Genomic DNA, 21,885 nt, shown 5'->3' on the forward strand with positions numbered 1-21,885 from the left:
TAACCGCAAATGGAAAATATGACTGTTTTAATATTGACAATACGTCACGAAAACAAACGTTGATTGAAAGGTGAAGTGAAGCAACTGGTCTAAGAGACGCACCCAATTAACATTTCCCCACATCCGACATGGCTGCCTACGTGAGACGGATGCACCACATCTCTCTGCATGTCTCCAATGTGGACAAATTGGCCAGCGACTTTATTAACAAATTCAAGTTCAACTTGTTCGCCTCCAGGCTGACGGAGCGGACCCGGCAGCTGGTCTTCAGGACTGGAGCGGCGGTATTTATAGTCAATGAGAGGGCGAACCGAGTCCATTCTCCCCGGCTCAATGTCGAACCGCCGCCGCCGCAGCAGCAGCAGGCGGAAGAGAAGCAACCGGCGGGATGCCTTTACGATATTTCCCCGCACTACCCGGTGGACACGGTGTGCAACGTGTGTTTCGAGGTGGACGACGTTCACGGTACGTTCGAGGCTCTTCGGCGTTTGGGCTGCAGTTTTCCGGTGCCGCCCACCACCGTGCGGGACCACCAGGGGAAGGTCACCTACGCTGTGCTACGCTCTATAGTGGGCAACGTGTGTCACACGTTGATCGACAAGAGCGAGTACCGGGGAAGCTTTTTGCCCGGCTTTCTAGTTATGGAAGGCGGCCAAGAGCAGCAGCAGCTTCCGTGGGCTGGCACCCACGTGGATCACATCACGTATGTGTGTCCCATCGGCAGCAGCCAGCAAGTCCTCAGTTGGTACCAACAACATTTTGGCTTCCAGAGGTTCTTCATCCATCGGTGAGAAGGCCATTCAGGTCGAACCAATTTTAAAAAATGCCTTTTCTTTATATTGCAATCAAAATTTAATATGCAAACTCATTTTATTCAAAGTTCTCTCCCCAAAAATGCTCAGTCAAAAGCATCCCAATTTGGGTTAAACATTGCATGTCGTTTTGCACAAAACAATTCACGTTCTCCCAGTTGATGCGATGTGGCATCTTTGCAGAAACGACGAGACAGACGGCGGCTTTGTTATCCACCAGAAGGGCATCGGCCTCCGCTTAGCCGCAATGACGTACTGGAACTGCGACGAGTCCGGCCTTTCGCTGCCCGGCGCACAGCAAGACCAACCCGACTGCAAATTTGTCATTGCAGAATCGCTACCTGAGCAAGGTGACAACAGCAGCAAACAAGATGGCATGGTTTGAATTACATTTATTTATTCAATGTTCTTGCACTGCCCTTCAGGCAGTAACCATGTGGACACTTTCTTGGAGGAGCATCGAGGGGCGGGGATCCAGCACATCGGGCTGTACACCAGGGACATCGTGGAGGCGGTGCGCAACATGGCCGACGCCGGCGTGCGCTTCTTCTCACCACCACCTGCCTATTATACCGAAGTATGTGCAAACACCAAATGGTTCTAAGGCTGCCAATAGAAATAATTACAGTAATCATCATTACACAAACTTTACTCAGCGTGCCCCAGGGTTCCTGTCCTAGTCACATGAACTATTTGCTTTTCAAACAAAACTGGCAAGAAAACGCTGGCTTTAAACCAGTTTAAATTTGTGGCATGACAGCAAGGCAAACTGCAGGAGATTGAGGATGCGGGACTGGACGTTCAGAAGTTGGCGCAGCACGGCGTTCTTGTGGACACCGATCCGGAGCAACGGTCCTCGTCAGACAGCGAGACGCAGAGGTGATCATTTGATCAGTGTCTTCACAATGGATGATACTAGTCCATCACTATTTTCAACAACAGTGTCATCTCCTCTCCAGATACCTCCTGCAGGTGTTCTCCAAGGCCATCTTTGAGGAGGACACCTTCTTCCTGGAGCTGATCGAGCGCCGGGGGTCGAGCGGTTTCGGTGAGGGCAACATCCGGGCCCTGTGGAAAATGGTGGAGACTAACATGGACAGCGAGAAGGCGGAGAGCCCTGCAACAGCACTTTGACGCTTAATCCAAGTCTGTTTTCAACTGTTTTATCCTTTTTTGCTGGAGTTGGGTTCTTCTTTCCCCTGCCATCAGTGTGTTTGCGTATCTGTGTGAAAGCAAACACAAGACTTATCAACATGTCATGTTCTAAAACAGGCCGGAAAATAGCATCTTGAATCAAACTGACAAAATAAACGTGTTCCTTGATTGACAGAGTCCATCAATAAAAAAAAGATGTCTACAGCAAGCGAGAAAGCTCAGCTGAAATGTAAACAAAAGCTTCATTCACGTTTGTGACGGGTAGACAGCGCCCTCCTCGGGAGAGATGAACACACTGCAAGTGTGTCACAAACACGCCAAGACGTTTGCACCCCCAAGGACAAATCTTGTCTGCCTTTAAGGCGAAAGGCAGACAGTCGAGAAGGGGGGGAAGGGGGGGGGGGGGGCACTGGGGGGGGGGGGGGATTAGTGGCAAGCAACAGATGTTACTCCTTGATTAACAAAAGGGTTTCTGCCAGGGGTGCAGTTCCCACTCTTGTACATGACATACATGACTTGGCAAATTAGATTTCCCACCACGTGCTAAATACATAGGACACATGGAGAATCACAAAATAAATGCAGCACAACCAACAAGTGTCCAAAATAATATGCAACCATTGCATCATAAAGAACTAAAATTGTTTTTATCGCTTCGATTGCATATTTACTAACTTACTAATCAACCTAATGGATCAAATACGTATGCAAAAAACACCACTAAAGTAAGTTTTTGACATTTTAGAGCTCCAAATAAGTCTAAATGATGTGCATGACTGAGAAGATGTTTATTTTTTTAAAAGATTTTTAAAAAAACTTGGCCAAAAATGCTATTTGAGGAACATTATCACAAAATGAACACTTCCTTGTCAATCAAAGGGGAGCATTATACCTACTGTCATTGTTTGTTGGTTGTACATTAGCATAGTATTTATCACATCTACTGTATTCCCCCCCCCCCCCCCCCGAAAAAAAACAACAAGAGGTGGTTAGTACAGTGAGACTTTTCTTACTTGAGTACTCATGATGGGGTTAAAGCAATGTTAAAGGTCACTTCCTGGACATCTGTTTGCCATAAATGTATTTATCATCCTTCCACCCTTTTTAAGGAGGTTTATTCTGGGAGTTTTAGAAAGCTAGATCTCACTACTAACCCCCACTGGGTCACATTGGTATGGTAAAGTAACCAGGTTAGAAGTTTTTTGTTATGGAAGAACTTTAGTGTGTGCTACAATGGATTACTTTTCATGACAGCACGGCCGGATCGATCCATTACGTTGAATGCACATATTTTCGAAATGGGCATTGAATAGACAAAACGGGACACAAGTTGGAAATATGAGTGTTTAACTTGGAATAACTACAAATATGCTAGCGTTTGTTGGAGAAGAATTCACGTATTGCTGTTCGGATGTCGACTTTAGCGGTGGGAATGTGTCACCCCTCCCGGCAGGCCGTGAATGGTTTCGTCCAGTGTGTGATGTCACGAGCAACGTTGGAACGCACTATAGTAGCGCAGAGGACTTGAGTAAATGTTGCACTTTATCCCTCAACCTATTTACTGCGTGCTTGACACACGCTGGCTTTGCATTTTTATATTTTTGGTTTGAATGTTTAAAAAGGAAGACCAGATCTCAATATGATCCAGCGACACTGAAAAGCAACTAGAAGGTAATGTTAGACACCCGACTCATGTTTTGACTATTGCTGCGTTTATGTCAATACAATAGTCGTAAATACGAACTCTGTTTACTAACTTGCTAACTCTTTTACATGTTTTCCCGATCAATACAGGTAGTGATTGTTTGTCAAATAATAACTTTATATAGTTCTGAAAACTTTTTTACCGGACCGTGATCATGTTTCTTTTGTCTGTAATGTGTACTTCTTTTAATAGTTTGCATAAAATCACCGAAGTTGTGTTTTCCCCCACGCATAGTTTTCATTTACTGTCCTAAATAGATGCCAAAAAGTATTTCGTTTATTTTTGTTTATTTTTTTACTCTGTCATGGAAGATAAAGTCGGGAGCTCACATGGGGTGCAGTGGCGTGAAAAGGGGTGAGGCAAGGGGGGCTCGGGCATCCACCTGAAGGTGGCGTGTGTGTGTGTGTGTGTGGGGGGGGGGTGGTAACTTATTAGAATTGCAATTGCAATACAGTGAAACCGTAATATTATTGCTCAAGGTTATAATTGTCATAATCTGATAATGGCTTGTGCCTAGTTAGAAGCCACATTAGTGCAAAAATGGTTCTATTTTGTATTATTTACTTCCGTATGAATCCAGACGGCTTGTTTGATAAGAAAGTTCGACGTGATGCAAAAGACAATCAATGAAAGGTTTTGCAACACCTCGCCGAGAGCTTTTAAAAACGTGTTTTATTGTTTTTTTTTCTCGTGACTTGTGTGTTCAAGTAAAGGCTATTAGACTGGAATGTTGCCATCTTATGAGTCCAGCAGAACCAGAAGTTTAAGCACTCGTTGCCGTCAGTCATTCAGTCACGGCGGGGCTCATAAACGCAGCCCTTGAACTCCTCGATGTGACAATACATGTGGAAAATATTACACTGCACATTTGACCCTTTCTTTTTTTTTTACAAGTGCAGACGATCCATTTCCGAGCGGATCGCCACAGAACTAGTGTTTGCTCTCTAGCCTGCGTGTAACATTCTGTGGCCGCTCGTCACGGCAAAGTAATTCTCCTTTCGTGAGCTGTTAATGGTGGGACACCAAAAAAAATTGTATGATTCTGCAGATGATGTACTTACATAACATTTATACATAGTCCAAGATTGTAGGCCGCCTTTACAAAGTTGGAAACCTTTCGTGGGAATTAAGGGGAATCAATCAGGAAGTAATTTACAAGATTAAAGATCGGCCCGTTTGGATTGAACATAAATAGATTGATCATTGATCAAGAATGATGTCACAGGAAAGCGAAACTTTTTTAAAAAATGTTTTCCAATTAATTTCTATGAATTGAATTACTGGGAACTTGTTCTCAAATCTGAAAGGTTTGTGAATAATAATATAATAATAATTCTCTGAAAAAGGCAGAGGCTCTGAATTAGCTTATAAAAGAGACGAGTGCGCTTCTGACAGGGCCCGGTGTTGTCGTGCTGCGCGGGTAGGAGGATGTTTGTGTTTTCAATTGTTTGCCCTTAATGGCCTCCGTTTTGGACGTCGCTCCTGCGCCAATGTATACAGTGGCGGCGATTATATGCGTGTGGGGGGGGATAATTAAACAGCGGCCCCCTTGGGAGCGCGCCACTGCTTGGTGGCCATGCTGAGTCTTTGTGTTTATGGTAAGCGGGCAGCTGCAAGCTGGAGGAGACCCCCCCCTACCCCCTCACGTCTGATGAGCGCCTCATTTCATTCATTCATAAATAGACGTAGGTGAACGTAGCCTATGTTTCTTTTTAGACCGTCACCCTGGCACCTGCCCTTTAATTCCGAACAACAACTGGCCTTTGAGTGAATTACCACAGTGATTAGGCATGCTACGTCCAAAAAACTGGTCCAACCATCAATTAGCTTTGGTTATTTGTAGCGTGTCTTTTTTTTTTTTTTTTATGGCGTGCTTTGTCACAACACACCCTCTACATTATGACACAAGACAGAGTCCAAGCGCGGCAAGCTAAAAAAAGTAGGCCACTATTCACGTACTTTCTTTTTCACTCACTTGACACATGTTCCTTTCTTTTTATTTATGAAAATGTCATTCGGTGAGTATTAGCAAATTTGCTACGTGCTACTCGCATCCTCCACGAACGGGAAGGTTGTTTTGATAACCGCAAGGTCGGCTATTTCTGGCCGCCCCCCCCAACAATGAGGATTGACTTACACAACTTTGACTTTGAGAATAACTTTCACTCCCGGACGGCTGTGAGTCGTCCTTTTCGAACAAAACAAGTGTCGGATTCCGCGGTTTTGGTGACTTGGCGGTGAGAGCCTGTGGTGGTAGTTAAGTATAGGTAAATATGTTTAAAAAAAAAAAAAAAGAAATAGACAATTCCAGGAACTTGGAACTAAAAGCTACTAAGTTACTATAGTTCTGAATTCAACTTGGGGTGTCTCTCCATCAGAATTGGCAGTTGAAGGAGTGAACATTGGCCATGGCCCACTTGACTGACACTCACCGGAACAGCTCAGGACCGGGATGTGCGTCGCCATGGTGATCATTTGCAAGAAGAGGCCAGTAAAGGGCGGCGACAATGTAACGTGCAAAAGCGCACAGTTGGGCTCGGTGAGTGTCGACGGGGACGCTTGTCTCGCCGTTACATTGAATTGCATCATGGCTGAATTTCTGGAGCTCCGTCAGCTACGGCTGGCGTGTTTCTGTCACCCGCTCTCCATTTCCTCCACTGGCTGTCACAATAGAGTCGTTGACGTTCAGCAAGTCTGACTCATTTTGTAAACCACGTAGGTGGAGGAGGAGAGGAAGAATTTTGTGCTGCCCTCTGGGCCACATGCAATGACGTCAAGATGCCTGCTTGATTTTTCTGGTCTTACTTCCATAGTTGCGGGCGCAGACCATGAGCCAGGGGACAACGCTCTTCCCTCGTGAACTTGCGGGTAAGAAAAAAAGTCATGACATGTCGTCTTATCTCAGTTGAGGTTCCGGTGAGACTCCATTGAGGAAGGAATTTAAACGCGTCTGGTGAACGTTTTGTAGATACAAGGCCATGGTGCGAGGTGGCACGCGGCTGTGCCTCGCCGCAGAGTCCGGTCGGCACGAGCCTGGAGAGTCTTTGGGACGTCCTGCCCGAGGTGCACCGGAGCACTTCCCAATGGGGCTGGGATGTGGGCTCCGCGTCCGGTACCATCAGCAGCCTTCTGCAGGACCTCAGTTTGACGGAGGCCGCTGCGTCTTCCCCGGCGGCGCCGCCTAGCAAACGTCAATGCCGTTCGCTTTCCTGCTTTGACGAGCTGCACCGCTCCACCTGGAGACCCCAGGGATCCAGAGTGTGGACGGCGGTTGAAAAGAGGAGGTGCCACAGCGGCGGGAGCGTCCAACGTGGGGGAATGGCTCACACGGGCTTCCTGGCCATCCAGCGCAGCTCCAGCGTCAGCCTCCCTGCCGCCCCGGCCCAGCCCTTCTACCTCTCTCAGGAAGAGATCCCCGAGCCCATCAGCTCGCCCGACTCCACCCCTGAGCTGGAGCGCCGAGGAGGTCCGGGGGGTCTGGCCCGTAGCCGCTCGCAGCCCTGCGTTCTCAATGACAAGAAGATCGGGGTCAAGCGCAGGAGGCCAGATGACATGCAAAGGCCCTCGCTGGATCTGGCAAAGATGACTCAGGTTGGTGGAGCAGCCATGATACGCATGAGTGGAATCCCCAAGATTGTGACGCCACTCCTTGTCGACATGGAAAGGCGGTCAAACTAGTTTCAGACAGTCACTAAGTCATGAAACGCAAGTGAAACAGCTGCGGCAGAGGTCACGCCAGTGGAGCGTGTTTGTGAAGAGATATTGATTGGGATCAATTCAGCTTCAGCGGGCGGATCACAGGTCAGGCCTGGCTCGGTCTCCTGAGATATCAATCAGCTTCTATAGACAGACAGTCAAGGTCAGAGTAGATGATGAACCTGGTAGATGTTCTCACGGAGGGTCTTTCTAGTCATCTCCAGCACGGCCCGTTGGATGATTCCGTAAGCTAGCTTTGACTGGGCTCCTTTTTCCGTCACGCGCGAGGCAGCTGTTCCGTCTTCTCGGCATTAAAGCGTAAAGATGGGATCATCTTAATGCGCAGCTGTCAGGATCCTGGCATCCGTTCTGCACGAGGTCCTTTCAAGGTCCTCCTCCATGTATGCCTTGATTGTGCCACAATCACATGTGCCACACGTGGTGTTGTCACACTTCGAAGTTATTAACTGTAACATTTTTCTTTTTCGGCCATCTTTGCAGAAACTTCAGAACTTCCACAGCCTCAGCTGCCCGGGAATCTCAGGCAAGTCCGGACACAGCGAGGACTTTTCTACAAGCAACGCTTGGGACGACGTTGCGCCTATGACCAAGCACGAGCCGAGCGGCCTCGCCACGCACGAGGTGGAGCGGCTCTCCACGCCTCGTAAAGATAAGGTGGCACTTTGGCGAGACACCGGGAAGGACGCCTGTCTGCTCGGAGGCGAGCTGGACATTGAGCAGATCGAGCGGAATTGAGACTTGAAAGTCTTACGGACGTTGTTATGCACTCATTTTTTCTTGGGAGTGGTCTTAAGCTGTCCCCGAACTACGCAGGGGTTCTAAGTGTGTCTCAGGAGACAAAGCAATCAGGACGTGTGGAATGTCCAGGTGAAATAACAAGTCTTAATTTTTTTTTCCTTAACCCTTCGCCTTATCGCATTTTGGAGAATTTGCGGCAGGTTTGTACAAACGGGCAGAAATGGCGCACACGGGAAAAAGTGGCTTCTCTTCAATAGCATTAATATTTTACAATTTGTAACAAGCGTATTTCTATAAGAATAAACAGTTTGAAAAGTGCCACGTGTATGTTTTCTTTTGATTTAGCTAGAGAAGAATATAATCGGGAGAGGACCTAAAGAGGATCTCTGCGGGATACCAACTGAAGTTTTAATAAGTTATTTTGTATTTAATGCAACAATGCAAAGTGACCCAATTTAAAGACAAGCCACAGCGTACTTGATGAGCCTGTGTTTGTGAAGCCGACCGAACAAGGATGATGTCGGTCGCTTTTTTTTTTGGGGGGTGATAATTACGGCCGGAGTGACGGAGCTAAACTGCTGTTCACCCCAGAGGCCTAACCCCCAGCCCACGCAGGCTTCCTTGCAACTGGGGGAAACAAAAGGGTCTTTTTTTTTTGTGCGAGAAGCCCGGCGCTTGTGAATGCGAGCCATGTGTCAGGCCGCCTTGCTAACCTCGCGGCAACCTCAACGGCAAGCAAACGACCTCCACCACCCCTTAGCAATCAAACGATAGGAAGTGTTCTTTGAGGTCTTATCAAGTGACAGTTGGCCCGACGCTCGCTCGTGTCGTCAAATCTACAAGGCACACCCTTTCCTGTAGAAGCGCACCACAAATTTGAAGTAAATTAGACATAGCGAGCTTTGGGCGATGGGAGCTTCGAGTAAAATATCAAATACCGATTTCAAAGTGTGCAGGTGTGCAGAGTTGAGTTGACACGCTGATTCTCGGTCAAGGGCAAGAGTGCGCTCCAAATACTTCACACTACTTCTGCCTTAGGTGCTTTTTTGGGAGATTTATTGCTCTTCTGACATAGCATTAGCTACACCTGCACAATCTAAGGGGGGGGGGGCCCAAAGATTTTAATTTTTGGGATGGAGATGGCTCAAAGCAGCAGGTTCCTTGGCCAATCAGAAAGAGGCGTGGCTTGTGTCCTTTTTGGAGCATTTCATGATCTCAAATTGCCTATTAACAGTCAAGCTTGTGTCAGTTCATGGTGAAGTGAACCACGAAGCCTTCAATGAATCACTCGCCAATGGGCTTTTGTTCTTGGCGCTGGATCCATTCGGGTACGCTGGAAGCTCCGGGGCAGCCGCCTTCCAACAATCGTTTTTGTTTTGTTCCAGCTGGCCTGCCCGAGCCCAGTTTCTCGCCGAGGCTAAACCTCAGCGCGGGACGCCGGAGTGAATGCTAACGAGCGGTTAATGATGTAACAATGAGGCGGCCGGGCCCCCGGGAAAAGCTCGGCCGTGACGCCGATGATGGTGAGACACTTTGAAAGGAGATTCCAGGAGCGATTGGTCACACTTGGCTCGCGGTTGTCGTCTCAGCGGCCAAGCTGCTTCCCGTTCCCAGATGTAGGAAAATTCCGGGTAGACATTAAACTATCCCAACGTCTGACAGATTGATAACTGTCACAGATCATTAAGATCTTTATTGAGTCTAACCTTTATGGATAAAGTAGTAGCTTTTTTGAGTTTCCAGATTTATTTTTTTTCTAATTTCAATAATTGACACAAAGGTTTAAATCACCTTAGGGTTTCCCCCTGTGGTTGAGGATCACGTCCACAGCCTGGGCCAAGTTGTCGGCCGTCCCGTCGGCGGTCACGCTCGGGTGCTTCTGGTCACTGGGCCTGAGGAGAACCCAAAAGGAGAAGAGTTGATGAGAGGTTGTCTACCGGAAGATTCCGGTGCTAAATTGTTCCCAGGAGATCACAAGAGTGCACGTCAACAAAGTATGCGGAGCTGTCTCGATGCCTACGGGTGCAAACTACTTTACAGGTGAGACTCAAGTGAACCCTGAGATGATGAACACTACAAAACTATGTGGACACTCAAAGCCTTGTTAAAACAGCAGGTGTGTGTGTCTGTAAAAAAAGCACACGTGTAATTCTAGCAAAATAATATTTTTATGCTATTAGTTTGGTATCTACATCCTATACAACAGTTGGAAAGAGTAACAACGCTGGTGGCGGCCATGTTTGGGCTCAGTGCCAAGCGATGGTTGGGAGATAAGGCGGCGTAATCAGCTGGTGGGGGAAATGCGATCGCTACCCTCATGCAGGCCCCCCTTTTCTTGAGAAGACAAGAGAGGCCTCCTTCATTCATCCGCATGACTGCCCCCAGACTCATTTATGGAGAGGAGGCCTAAATGCCCCCCCCCCCTTCTTCTGTCTTGGACCGAGCCACGGGTCGAGGCTCCAGATGGGCACCGGGCCCCCGCGTCCACCCCATGTGCTGAGTGTGTGGCACACACACCGCCGTTAATCTGCACTCCGAGAGCTCGCCAAGGCACCGTGGCAAATATTTGCACGCCGCCAGAAAGGAGGCCAGGCGCTGGGCTTTGCAAAGAGAAGCTATTGGGGAAGCGCTGCCTGCCGTGTGTTTGCGCACGTCTGTCAGCCGTCGGACGTTTGGGTTACGTGAACCCAGCCGCTGATGCTCCCGGTCTCCCGTGCGGCCTCGACGACGGATCCACTTCACAAACATCTTGTGAATAATGAAGAAGAGAGCGAGAGAGAGGCTAAATGGCCGCATGCAAAATTTAAGACAAAGCATCTTGTGTTACCCGATGAGGTAACGTGTCCTTCAGGTCCACGGAATACGGAAGGGACGGCACACACGTGATAGCGGGCCCTGGGTGACTTTCACACGGCCGCGAGGTCATTCAACAAAATGCCGGCCGGCCGCCAACACCGATGACTCACGCTCGGCCAAGTCGGTCAATGATCGGCCAGAGACGACGAGTTCTACTCTCTGAGATGGCGGGGACTTTTGTCACCATCCTGTGATAAACCCCAGAAGGTGCCGCACCGAGAAGCTCACAGCCATCTTGGAAGTGGACAGCAGAGTTGCACGTAATTGAGAGAAAAACCATCAAAGTGGAAATTCAAAGCAGCTGTCGAAGCGGGCTCCCGTAAACATGACTGACGTGAGCTGGAAGCAGATACAAATGAGTCACAGCGTTGTTCCATTTAAAGTTTGAAGCAGACGTGTCAAGTGTCAGCTTCAAATGTGGCTTTCAGCTGCCTCAGAAAAACGTTAAATTGGGCCTATTTTTTTTTAGCACACCGTGAGAATGCAGATAAGACCCAAATGAGGGTCGACGTGGAAACCTCAAGAGTAACCCGATTTTGGTCTGAAGGTGGTGACGTGCCGGATACGCCCTCGTTAATCACAAGTGCCAGGCGGTGGCTGATGCCAGATGCTAACGTAGCATTCTGTATCTTCTACTTCTGGTCTGACAAGTCCTTCTGGACCTGCATACTTCATCAGATAATCTCTTACATCTGCTTTTTTCTTTTTGTAAATAACACAACGTCCTACGTCACTTCACCTGGCTTCGCCGAGGGGGGGAATCCCGTTTATGAGCGAAGCGGCGGCGAACGGCGAAAAGGAAAAACAGTCATAGGGCTGCCAACGCGAGGGTGGAAAAACCCACGTTGCCGAGAAAGGTTTCACAGTGCACGCTTGGCGAGAAAAGCACCTCTCGCGAAAACAAACTCCGAGGGGAAAGGGAAGGCTGCCGCTGTGTGATGTCACATGTTTTAAACGCGGCCCCCGAAGAATGCTCTGAATGCGGTAAAGACAGACAAAAGCGTCTTTCTGCTCGCATGCTCTTTCATGACACGATGCAGCTGCGGGGCTGCAGACTCAACTGAGGCGGCAGTGTTATGTCAACAGACGGTGACAGATGTTTAAATCTGCGGCCTTCACACACACTCAAATGGCTTTTTCGGCCACCTGACTGCAAAAGTCGAGCAGCTGAGGTTGCTTAAGCGGGCGGTAACCTGCGAGCGAGACAAGATGGAGGATCCTGAAACGGACAAAAACGTTCTTGCTCCTTTCCAACGCAAACACATCTCAAGCTGAACAAGCAGGAAGTTCTTTTGGGTTGTTAGAGCTTCAATTTAGCATTTGCCAATCTTGGGCTTTCAACAATTTTCATTAATTCTAACATCGAGATAGTCCTTTATAAAAAACAAACACTACAACCAGGCGAAAAAAGCAGTACAAACACACCCGGAATCTCTTTTTAATAAAGTTTTCCATACCGTGCGCCGCTACTTAGATGGGGAATTAGCAATTTATTATAAACACTTGGCGATCCTGCACTCGTTGAACCCGGCGTTCCCCAGGGCTGAGTCTTATGCCCCTGGCTTTTGTTTTCTCTTAACACGCTGTTATCCTTCCTGGACAAAATATTTTCACCAACTCAGATGCGGCTTTGGCTGCTGACGACTTTATCAGTCTCCTTAGCGTCAATATCGTAACGCGCAAGAGGGTTTTGTTGCAATGTAGGAAGTTAGCATAAAATCGACATAGTAGCTACTAAGTAAAACCACATTTGGTTTCCAAGTTATGATAAGTCAAGCAAGGTGTTTGCAACATTTGCAGCATTCCGACGGACAAAGGACTGGCCGACACGCTCCGCTTGGAATCTGAGCAACAAGAGGAAGCAGGAAAGCCTGCAGCCAGAGTGGAGACGGATGTTTCAAACCGGTGATTTCTGCGGAATATTCCATTTAAAGCATCGGATGCAAATGCTAACCGCAGAGAGACCGACGGGTCAGAGGACAAAACGGCGTCCCGGAGTCTGCCGGACGGACCGGGCGATCGTTGCCAAAATTGATTGCGTTTACGTTTCGCTCGTAGCTGCCGATTCGGATCCAAGCGAGGGAGTGGAACAACATGGATTAGTCTGGAAGTTAATTAGCAAGCGTCAATGATATTACCGCAAATACATTATGCGAGGCGTATTGTTACGTGACGTTGACACGATTGTTGGCGCTTCAATCTGTGAAAGAGAAACCAACATGTTCCTTTTTCAGTGCCAACCAGATAAGCGATAAGAGGTTAGCGACACCTGATGACACCGATCACAACCCACGCCGACAAAAACGAAAGAGTGCTTGCGGTCCGTGTCCTCGAAGTGAATGGAAACAAAGATCATCATCATGCAACGTTTGTTTTTTTTGTTCTTGCGGGGTTTTGGTGATGCTTCACGGGCAAAAACTCTTCACTTCCTGACTGTTGAGCCGTTCCCGAAAGACTATCCCGCCTGACCTGCTGGAAAACCCTGACTTCAGCTTTCACGTGCAGCCAAGCGTGGGCGCTCCGCCGGGCCTTGTGATTTACACTGTAAACCGTTTTCAAGGCGGCAACGGCGGCTGCTGTGCGAAAATGTTTGTCGTGCGTTCTCATCTGCCAAACTCCGATGAGAATGCGCAGCATGTCCCGACACCCTCCCTTGTTTATTTAGGTGTTCCTAATCATGTGGCCGGCTACACTCATGTTCTTGTGGAGGAGGGGGGGGGTGCGGCCTTGCATGTACACTACATGTGAAACTGATTACAACCTCCATTTGAAGCCTTTTTTTTCTCTCTCTGCAGCTTTGTCAAATAAAGTCAAATCAAGAAACACACATGAAGCAACGAGTTCCTTCTGGAAACATATCCTGCAGGCCCAACAAGATAATCCCATCAAGTTTGTGTCATTAAATGTGTGGGAAGGAGGAAAATAAACTTATTTGAATAACATATTCGCGCTGGGCCTTTTGAACAATGACTGTGGGTTATTTCGAGTCATTGTTTTCAATTCTACAATACAAGAACGATTGATTATGGGTGTATTTGTATTGTACGAGTTGGCGGTTATTATGAATAAATGATGCGCGGAGTGTTGACTGATCTGATTACTCTAATCGGCACGATAAGAACTTTCAGTGATTTGTGTCTTTTTTCCTGGTCCGGGCCCGGCTGGCCTATTTGCGGCCGGCTTTTTTTCCTTCCAGCCTGATGGGAAGCAGAGGTCTGTGCGGCATCTGCGCCATGTGGAAACAGCTGTGTTTTCCCACATCTGACTGAGTTTAGAGCTCACAAAAGCTAAAAAAGCTGAAGCAGGCTACTGCTGCTATTGTAGCATCCACCAACTGAAGTCATGCAAGACGTGCTTTTTCCTAGTTTTCTCCTGAGATGGCACAAACTTGAATTTTAACACGCAGCTTGCACACTTCGCTCCCCCCCCCCACCCCGGAGCCACAAAAGCACTTTTTTTCCCTCACAAATGTAATCACCAGCATGAGTCTGTAATTATTCTATCGCCAAGGCACCCGAGCAGCCTCGTATCATAAATATGTCAACCGTACAGAGATTCCCTTGTGCTATTTTTGGAGGCATCTCAATAAAATGTACTCATCTATAAGTTTGACCCAAAAAAAAAAGAACGTCAGTGGAATAAACAACTGTTGTCTGGCGCCCTCTGTTGACAACTAAGTGAAAGTGTTTTTTTTCTCCAGATGGTATTTTACAGCATGTCTAGAATTTTTTTTTCTAATGAATAATTAGTGTTATGTTTTTTCCCATAATCCACCAACCTGTATTTTCCTGTTCGGACTTGCACACCTTTCATTCCGACTTGCTGGGCACCGCCAACATCGCTCACCAGATCGTCGCCAATCATCATCACCTACCGGAGCAATGGAAATGTATTTGTAGTAACAAATCTGACAAGGTGGTGTCCGGCATATTGCTTCTGGGTTTATGCAAAGTATCCCTACCTCATGTGGCTGAAGAGCCATGTCGTTGAGAACGCTCTGGAAGAACGTGGCGGAGGGCTTCCCGATGACCTCGGCCTCCACGTCGCAGGCGTACTAGATGAAGACAAACACAGGTAGGAAAACCAGAACTAAGCATCTAGTCATGGTGACAAGCAATCCCATCTCGTGTGATGGCCACTGTACCTCCAGAGCCTTCATGTAAACTCCCACATCTAGCTTCAGACCATCCGTCTCTTTGTAATACTTTCTGTGGACAGAAAGCATGAGATACGCTATGATGAACATATATGATCAATAAAAATAATATCCACAATACCCTTTTCCGAGAGAGAACAAGGTTGGCTTCTCCAGGCCGATCAAGACCCTGAATGCTTCATTTAAGTTGGCGTAAGAGAACTTTTCAGCTGCGTCGCCGATCACCACGCAATTGGGATCGCTCGTGTCGATACTGTCAAACTCAGGCAGAAGCGCTGTCGGAAGACACAAAATAAAAGAGACTAATTAATTCATGCATTTACATTAGTTTTGTGTTTTGGACCATTAATCACAATTATTTTTTAGCAGCATGAGCTTCAGGAAAAAAATAATTATTTCACACTGTTTTAGTATTAGATGGAAAATAAAACGAATCATAAAAAGTCAAATTAAAAACCACTTGACGTATGAGCAGGCAGTACCATCGTACACCAGCAGGTGGGGCCGCAGCCCTCTTTGTCTCAGCACAGCAACAGCTGCAGGTGCAGGAGAGAAGACTTCATTGACACAAATGTCAAATCCCAATCTTTGGAGTTTGGCCACAAACTTCTCTCTCGCTGCCTGAGTTTCATTAGTACAGAATCTCAACTTTAGGTCGGACGCTTTGAGCCTAAAACATAAAAGCAAGCCAGAGTATTCAGTGATGAGATGATCGCGAACCACAATCCCATTTCCGCACAATAGACCAATCACAATTTAGCCGTCACTTTTCCAGCCAATGAGAAAGTGTGACGTTCCCAAGAAGGGCGAGCCCCCGAGCCAATCTGACCAACCGAGTAGATCTGGTACCTACAGTTACAAACTCACTTCCTCACGGCTTCGATGGAGCCAGGGATGGCCACTCCGTCTCCTTCCCCGCTGTCATACAAAACTCCGCACATGTCCAGTATGACGCCTTTTAAATTCGTAGCGCAGCTCGGCCAGCAAGTGACCGCCATGACTACCTCTCTCGTTCTGCGCATGCGCGACAGCAGCGTGATACCAGCTGTCAACTTCTTACTATCACGTCAGAAGACAAAAAATACGTTTCAATAAACAGATTTACGACACAAATTAAATTTAACAAAATAATAATAATAATAAAGACATCACGAGTCGGACTGTTGATCTTGCAATCAAGGCGAATGTTACAACATGGGGGCGTTTCCTGTGACGTCACGCTTAGTATATTTTCGTGCCTGGCAGGCGTTTTGGATCAGAAATCCGATCCGACCGGCTCGGCACCGACCAACATCGTATAAGGCTAAACCCAGCAGACAAGCAGACACACGACGCTCCTAAACTACATTCCACCTCGTTCTGGTACTGGCTTTGTTCTCTTCCTCTGCCTTATACACTTGACAGCTAAGCTAAGCTTAGCTACTTAGCTAAAACCGTGGCACACCACGTGACTGTATACCCAACGTGGATGTGATGATTTTGATCATAAATGACATTACATTGCATAAATCAGGCAAATATTTTTTTTTTTTTTTAGCTCTGTGCTCTAACGTCTGTGTGGGGGTGTGTTTGGAGGCTGGTCCTTAAAGCCTATCATCTTTCAGGGGCAGGTGAAACTCAACTGCACTGCCAAAGTTAGGACACTTATCTCCTGTACTGTTTACAGTTTAACAACGTGCGTGTCCTAGGTGCATTTTGTCCTTTGCAAGAGGGGGGGGGGGGGGGTCTTTCTTTCCTCAGTGGGAGCTAAGTGGTGGTCACCGCCTTTTAACTACGCTTCACAAAGCATACAATGTTTACTGTGCTTAAAAGACTAAAAAAATAGATGGAAAACAAGATGGACGTCATCACTGCACAGCTACCCTTGATGTTTTCCACCTTTTTGCTTTAGACGTACGCACACCGGCATGAAGTCATTGATTATCCAGCTCGGTCGCAGCCTGAGGAGCTCTGCGCCGCACCGTGGCGTCCACTCGGCGGCGCGTCCCGCCTCTGCACGCAAGCCGCTCACCTCGGAGGAGATCTACGCTCGTGAGGAGAAGTACGGCGCGCACAACTACCATCCCCTCCCTGTGGCGCTGGAAAGGGGCGAGGGTGAGCTAACACTGCGCATTGACAAAACTCAAACTGAACTTAAGTACTGAGTCAGTTTTATCTTCTGATCCAGGAATCTACGTGTGGGATGTTGAAGGCAACCGCTACTTTGACTTCCTGAGCGCCTACAGCGCCGTCAATCAGGGCCACTGCCACCCCAAGATCATCGCCGCCCTCACCGACCAAGCGTCCAAGCTCACGCTGACCTCCCGAGCCTTCTACAACGACGTGCTGGGCGCCTACGAGGAGTATGTCACCGCTATGTTTGGCTACGACAAAGTCTTGCCCATGAACACCGGTAAGGAAAAGTTCGTCAGTTTAGGAGCACGTGAGAGACGCTGACGGCCGTCTTGTCAAAGGTGTGGAAGGCGGCGAGACGGCCTGCAAGCTGGCTCGTAAGTGGGCCTACAATGTGAAGGGCGTGCCCAAGAACAAAGCCAAGATTGTTTTTGCTGGTCAGTGAAACTTCAAATCAAGTCAATCTGCAATGCATGTAGTAAAAATAAATAAATACAATTCTTTGTGTACCAGATGGCAACTTCTGGGGCCGCACGCTGGCAGCCATCTCCAGCTCTACTGACCCCAGCAGCTACGAAGGCTTTGGCCCCTTCATGCCCGGATTTGAGCTTGTGCCGTTTAACGACATTCCCGCGCTTGAGGTTTGGTTTTGGATTCTAGCAATCAAAATAAGAGTCAACTGAGGTTTAACTGGATTGTTTTGTACCGAAGATGATGTTGTTGTTTTTTTTCTGCACCAGAAGTGCAACTGCTTATTTCCTCTGTGTAAACCGAAAATAGGCTTGACCATGTTTTGGTCTGTTGCAGAAAGCCCTCGAAGACCCGCACGTCGCCGCCTTCATGGTGGAGCCAATCCAGGGCGAGGCGGGCGTGGTGGTGCCCGACAACGGCTACTTGACCAAAGTCCGGGAGCTGTGCACGCAGCGCAACGTGAGGATGCCGTTTTAGCCTCATGCTAGCCTAAAGAGTCAAACTTGATTTTTAAAAACTTGATTTAAAATGTATTTAAGGTTTTGTGGATCGCCGACGAGGTGCAGACGGGTTTGGCGCGAACCGGGCGGCGTCTGGCCGTTGACCATGAACAAGTGCGGCCAGATATTGTCATCCTGGGGAAAGCGCTCTCGGGAGGGGTTTACCCAGTAAGTGTTCTTTTGGGTTATTTTTTTCTAACTTACAAATGTTGTCTTTCGTGCAAGGCCTAACAATTGCCTACGCGTCAGGTGTCGGCCGTGCTGTGCGACGACGAGGTCATGCTGACCATCAAGCCCGGGGAACACGGCTCCACGTACGGAGGGAACCCCATCGCATGTCGGGTTGCCATTGCTGCCCTTGAGGTCAGACTTACATCATTTATTTGATCAAACAAAAATAATTAACCCCCCTAACTAACACTTTTTTGCAGGTGATGGAGGAGGAGAAGCTAGCGGAGAACGCAGAGCAGCTGGGACGGCTGCTGCGCTCGGAGCTGAGGAAGCTGCCATCCGACATTGTGAGCACGGTGCGAGGCAAGGGCCTGCTCAACGCCGTGGTCATCAAAGAGACCAAAGGTAGCCGCGCCGTTTGACCGCGTTTGTTCCAAAGGGGGCGCTGACGTGCCACGTGTCGTTCCCCGCTCAGACTACGACGCGTGGAAAGTGTGCCTGCGCCTCCGCGACAACGGCCTGCTGGCCAAGCCCACCCACGGTGACATCATCCGCCTGGCTCCGCCCCTCACCATCAACGAGCCCCAGTTGAGAGAGTGCATCGAGATCATCTACAGAACCGTCGCCGCGCTCTAAAAAGTACTACACGTGTCACTCGTCTGTTTTTACTCCTCCTCACTTGACCCGGCATATCGGTTTAGGGCTGATTTTGAAGGAACTAGTTACAAGAATGTTACAGATGTCTACTTTTGTCTAAACAAAGAAGCACTTAAACCCCAAGCTACAAACAAGTCTGACTTGTTTGTGAATGTTGAATTAAACAAATAGAGAGCTTATCAAAATCTTTTGAGGATAGCCGAGAGAGGGACCGGGAATGTTAATGCACAAATATTGGTTCACCCTGTGGTGTTACTGGTTCATAAAAAAATTTGAAAAACTTCTTGAAAGATAAAACGGAACAGAAACTTGAAGGTTTGACTTTAGAATTTTGTTTAGCTACATTGTATGTGACTTATCAGAAGTGCACACAGGATCAGATTTGAACGTTTTTTGGTGGTGTTTTTTATAGTGAATGCATCCATGTGGATGGGCATTGTTACAATAGTAGAGCATCACGTAACCATGGTTACTGTCTGTCACTCAAGGTACCAGCATATTTTCATTTCCAAGACCGGAGAAATCTTGAACTTTATTCCAATAAATTATTGCAGTCAACAATGGTGTGAAGTGAATCTCTCACAGAAATGACAATGGAACGTTTGGCAGTTCTGCAGTAACAAAGACTGCCACTAGGTGGGGTAGTGACCTCACTCAATTGCAAAAAAGGCAATGTGGGAACTAATTACAGGTGCATGAGTACATTAGAATAGTGTGGCTCATTTATTGTACTAGTGAAAAGTAAAAGACTACCCAAGAGTTAAATTTTTATCAGTTAAAACTAATTGAATCATGTTATGAGTCAATCTTACAGCAATTATGTTGCAACTTCTAAAATCTAAAAGTTGGCCTCGTAACTGTATTATGCTAAGACGATCCGCAGTTGTCGTTTTGGAACGGGAGGCCTACGGAAGAGGACAACGGCGCCCAGTCAGCGTCTTCAATCAGACCGCTCGCGCTCTCACGGGACAGCTCATTATTCCGTATGGCAGCCAGCCGAGCGAGGCCTCCGAGTTTGCTTGTGAAATATGAGCGGAATTCCAGGTTGGCAGCAGCGAGCGGTCTTTTGTCGCCAGGTGACAACGCGAGCGAGGCCCCTCCAGGCTCGGTCATGCGTCGCCGCCCGAGCCCCTTTTCGTAAACCAGCTTCGATTTTAGCAGGGCGGTGACGAGTGAAACGTTGATAGACATTTTTTCATGGCTAATAACTTCCTTCCGTTTTGTGCTAAATATTACAAAATGGCCAAACGCTTGCGTTGCTCTAAATTCAATTCATAAAAACATCTACAGCCAAGAAACGTCGACTTGGGGGAATTATGAGTAATAGGTTTTCTCCCTCTACCGCTGATAAATGATATTAATGTAGCTCGCTTCTGCATTAAGTTTACGACTTGGGAGTGGGCTGATAAATGACACTTCATCTTGAAATAGAATTGCGCATGGGCCATTTTTTCCCGTGTGAGTTGCCAGTGGGGAATAGCTGCACTCTATGGATGAGGCCCGAGCGTGCACGGCCATTAGGAGCTCGCGTTGCCTCCTGGGAGCTTTTCTTTCCATTAGCACCTTTGGCACTATGTCCACTGGTTCAGTACCGAGGACACTTTGTAGATGCAATTTTACCCCCCCGAGTCCGTCCGTCCCTCTGTAATGTTACATTTATTCGGCTAACTTCTCGTCCTGGCCGTCTTTTTCCACTTCATGTTCATCAGAATGCCGTGTTTAGACGAGCTGGGCCGCACAGACGACATTATTGTCAGGCAAATGTTTGACTTGTTCCCCTTTAATCATAGCCGTAGCCATAAAACCAAATCCTGTCGCTCAAGGGTTCCAGCTGGTGCGCCACACCTCCTAATATAACTTTTTGGCCCTCGGAACGCCAGTTTGGCTTGCCAGTCCGTCGGTTACGAGCGAGCGTGAATGCCCAAATGACCGTAAAAAAAAAAAAATGGGTACATTTCACCGTAAAATGTGCCTGTGACTATTCGGAGAAGCCGAAAGCCGCAGACGGACGGACGGAAGGCCAGAAGCGTCTCGAGCACAGATCACGCCCGTTACTCGTACTACAAGCGCATCTGTATGCATGGAACGGCTCCGGCTGCACGGCGAGTTCAGCGACACCGGCGAAGCCGCCGCCAGCTTGAGTAATAAGCAAGCACTCAGTGACGAGAGGAGACGGGAGGGGGAGCCTGCAGGACGACGACACGGCGGTGAGCCACCTCGCTTCTCCTCAACGTGCCAGAGCGAGAGCCGTGTGATGTTTCACAATCAAGCATACTCGCCCGAGCGTGGCGAGCAGCTGGACCTGCTTGCGATTAGTATGCCCCTCGTACAGCCGAGTTCAAACACAAAGCCCGGCCAGCCTTTTTTTTTTTTTTGTTTGTTTTTTAGACATATCAAATTTGAAAATTTGCGACGGCAGTAAAGCGGCGACTTGTAGCGAGGACGCTTTTGTCGAGTCGATAAAAAGCAATGAGAGTGAAGAAAAGCGAAATAATTGTAATCCTCTGGTGGAAACATCTCCAATGACAGCACATTCCACGCTTGCATTTTCATAACGTCGCAGATTTATAGCTTCAATAGTCGCCTTTTAATGAAAGTCCGCTCTGTTCTCTGCTTTTTAGTCGCCTCAAGCGTCACTTTTTAGTTCTTGCCGTCTTTACAAGGGATGAAAAAAAAAATTGGGGGGGGAAGTGACTTGTTATTGCCAACATGGCCGTCTCATAGTTATTTACTCCAGAAACTTTTCGAGCAACTTTTTTTTTTGTCTAACGGGAACACAAGGAGAGAAAAGGCCACTCGATAGTCGTGGAAGAAATGGGCCAACGTCCCAAATGC

The 21,885-nt window shown here is 47.8% G+C and overlaps 4 protein-coding genes across 6 annotated transcripts; 3 read left to right on the forward strand and 1 right to left on the reverse strand.

Moving 5' to 3' along the window:
* Positions 1–75: 75 nt before the first annotated feature.
* On the forward strand, positions 76–2,139 carry hpdl (4-hydroxyphenylpyruvate dioxygenase-like). Its single transcript, XM_049759352.2, has 5 exons — positions 76–787; positions 996–1,162; positions 1,238–1,389; positions 1,573–1,691; positions 1,772–2,139. The coding sequence occupies exons 1-5, from the start codon at positions 129–131 to the stop codon at positions 1,944–1,946; spliced, it is 1,272 nt and encodes a 423-aa protein (XP_049615309.1). The 5' UTR covers positions 76–128; the 3' UTR covers positions 1,947–2,139.
* Positions 1,190–16,186, reverse strand: lhpp (phospholysine phosphohistidine inorganic pyrophosphate phosphatase). 3 transcript variants are annotated; one of them, XR_007489276.2, is made up of 9 exons: positions 16,007–16,174; positions 15,622–15,809; positions 15,261–15,414; positions 15,128–15,191; positions 14,945–15,037; positions 14,762–14,853; positions 9,919–10,019; positions 1,776–2,034; positions 1,190–1,710 (listed from the first exon to the last, which is right to left on the reverse strand). XR_007489276.2 is itself a non-coding variant. In XM_049759355.2 (8 exons), the coding sequence occupies exons 1-7, from the start codon at positions 16,159–16,161 to the stop codon at positions 9,920–9,922; spliced, it is 846 nt and encodes a 281-aa protein (XP_049615312.1). In that variant the 5' UTR covers positions 16,162–16,186; the 3' UTR covers positions 1,190–2,034; position 9,919. The 3 variants fall into 3 exon arrangements, 2 of the variants coding, with proteins under 2 accessions (XP_049615312.1, XP_049615313.1); XM_049759355.2 differs by having other exon boundaries at positions 1,190–2,034; positions 16,007–16,186; XM_049759356.2 differs by lacking the exons at positions 1,190–1,710; positions 1,776–2,034 and adding an exon at positions 4,547–9,724.
* Positions 6,061–8,445, forward strand: fam53b (family with sequence similarity 53 member B). The gene is made up of 4 exons (XM_049759353.1): positions 6,061–6,211; positions 6,486–6,540; positions 6,641–7,263; positions 7,870–8,445. Exons 1-4 carry the CDS (start codon positions 6,125–6,127, stop codon positions 8,122–8,124), a joined length of 1,020 nt encoding a protein of 339 aa, XP_049615310.1. The 5' UTR covers positions 6,061–6,124; the 3' UTR covers positions 8,125–8,445.
* Positions 16,187–16,333: 147 nt separating the features above from the next.
* Positions 16,334–19,611, forward strand: oat (ornithine aminotransferase). The gene is made up of 10 exons (XM_049759350.2): positions 16,334–16,501; positions 17,031–17,233; positions 17,307–17,531; positions 17,593–17,688; positions 17,765–17,892; positions 18,059–18,181; positions 18,262–18,390; positions 18,472–18,585; positions 18,654–18,798; positions 18,869–19,611. The coding sequence occupies exons 2-10, from the start codon at positions 17,047–17,049 to the stop codon at positions 19,027–19,029; spliced, it is 1,308 nt and encodes a 435-aa protein (XP_049615307.1). The 5' UTR covers positions 16,334–16,501; positions 17,031–17,046; the 3' UTR covers positions 19,030–19,611.
* Positions 19,612–21,885: the final 2,274 nt, after the last annotated feature.

This window comes from Syngnathus scovelli, chromosome 21 (assembly GCF_024217435.2).
Source record: "Syngnathus scovelli strain Florida chromosome 21, RoL_Ssco_1.2, whole genome shotgun sequence".
Classification (NCBI taxonomy): domain Eukaryota; kingdom Metazoa; phylum Chordata; class Actinopteri; order Syngnathiformes; family Syngnathidae; genus Syngnathus; species Syngnathus scovelli.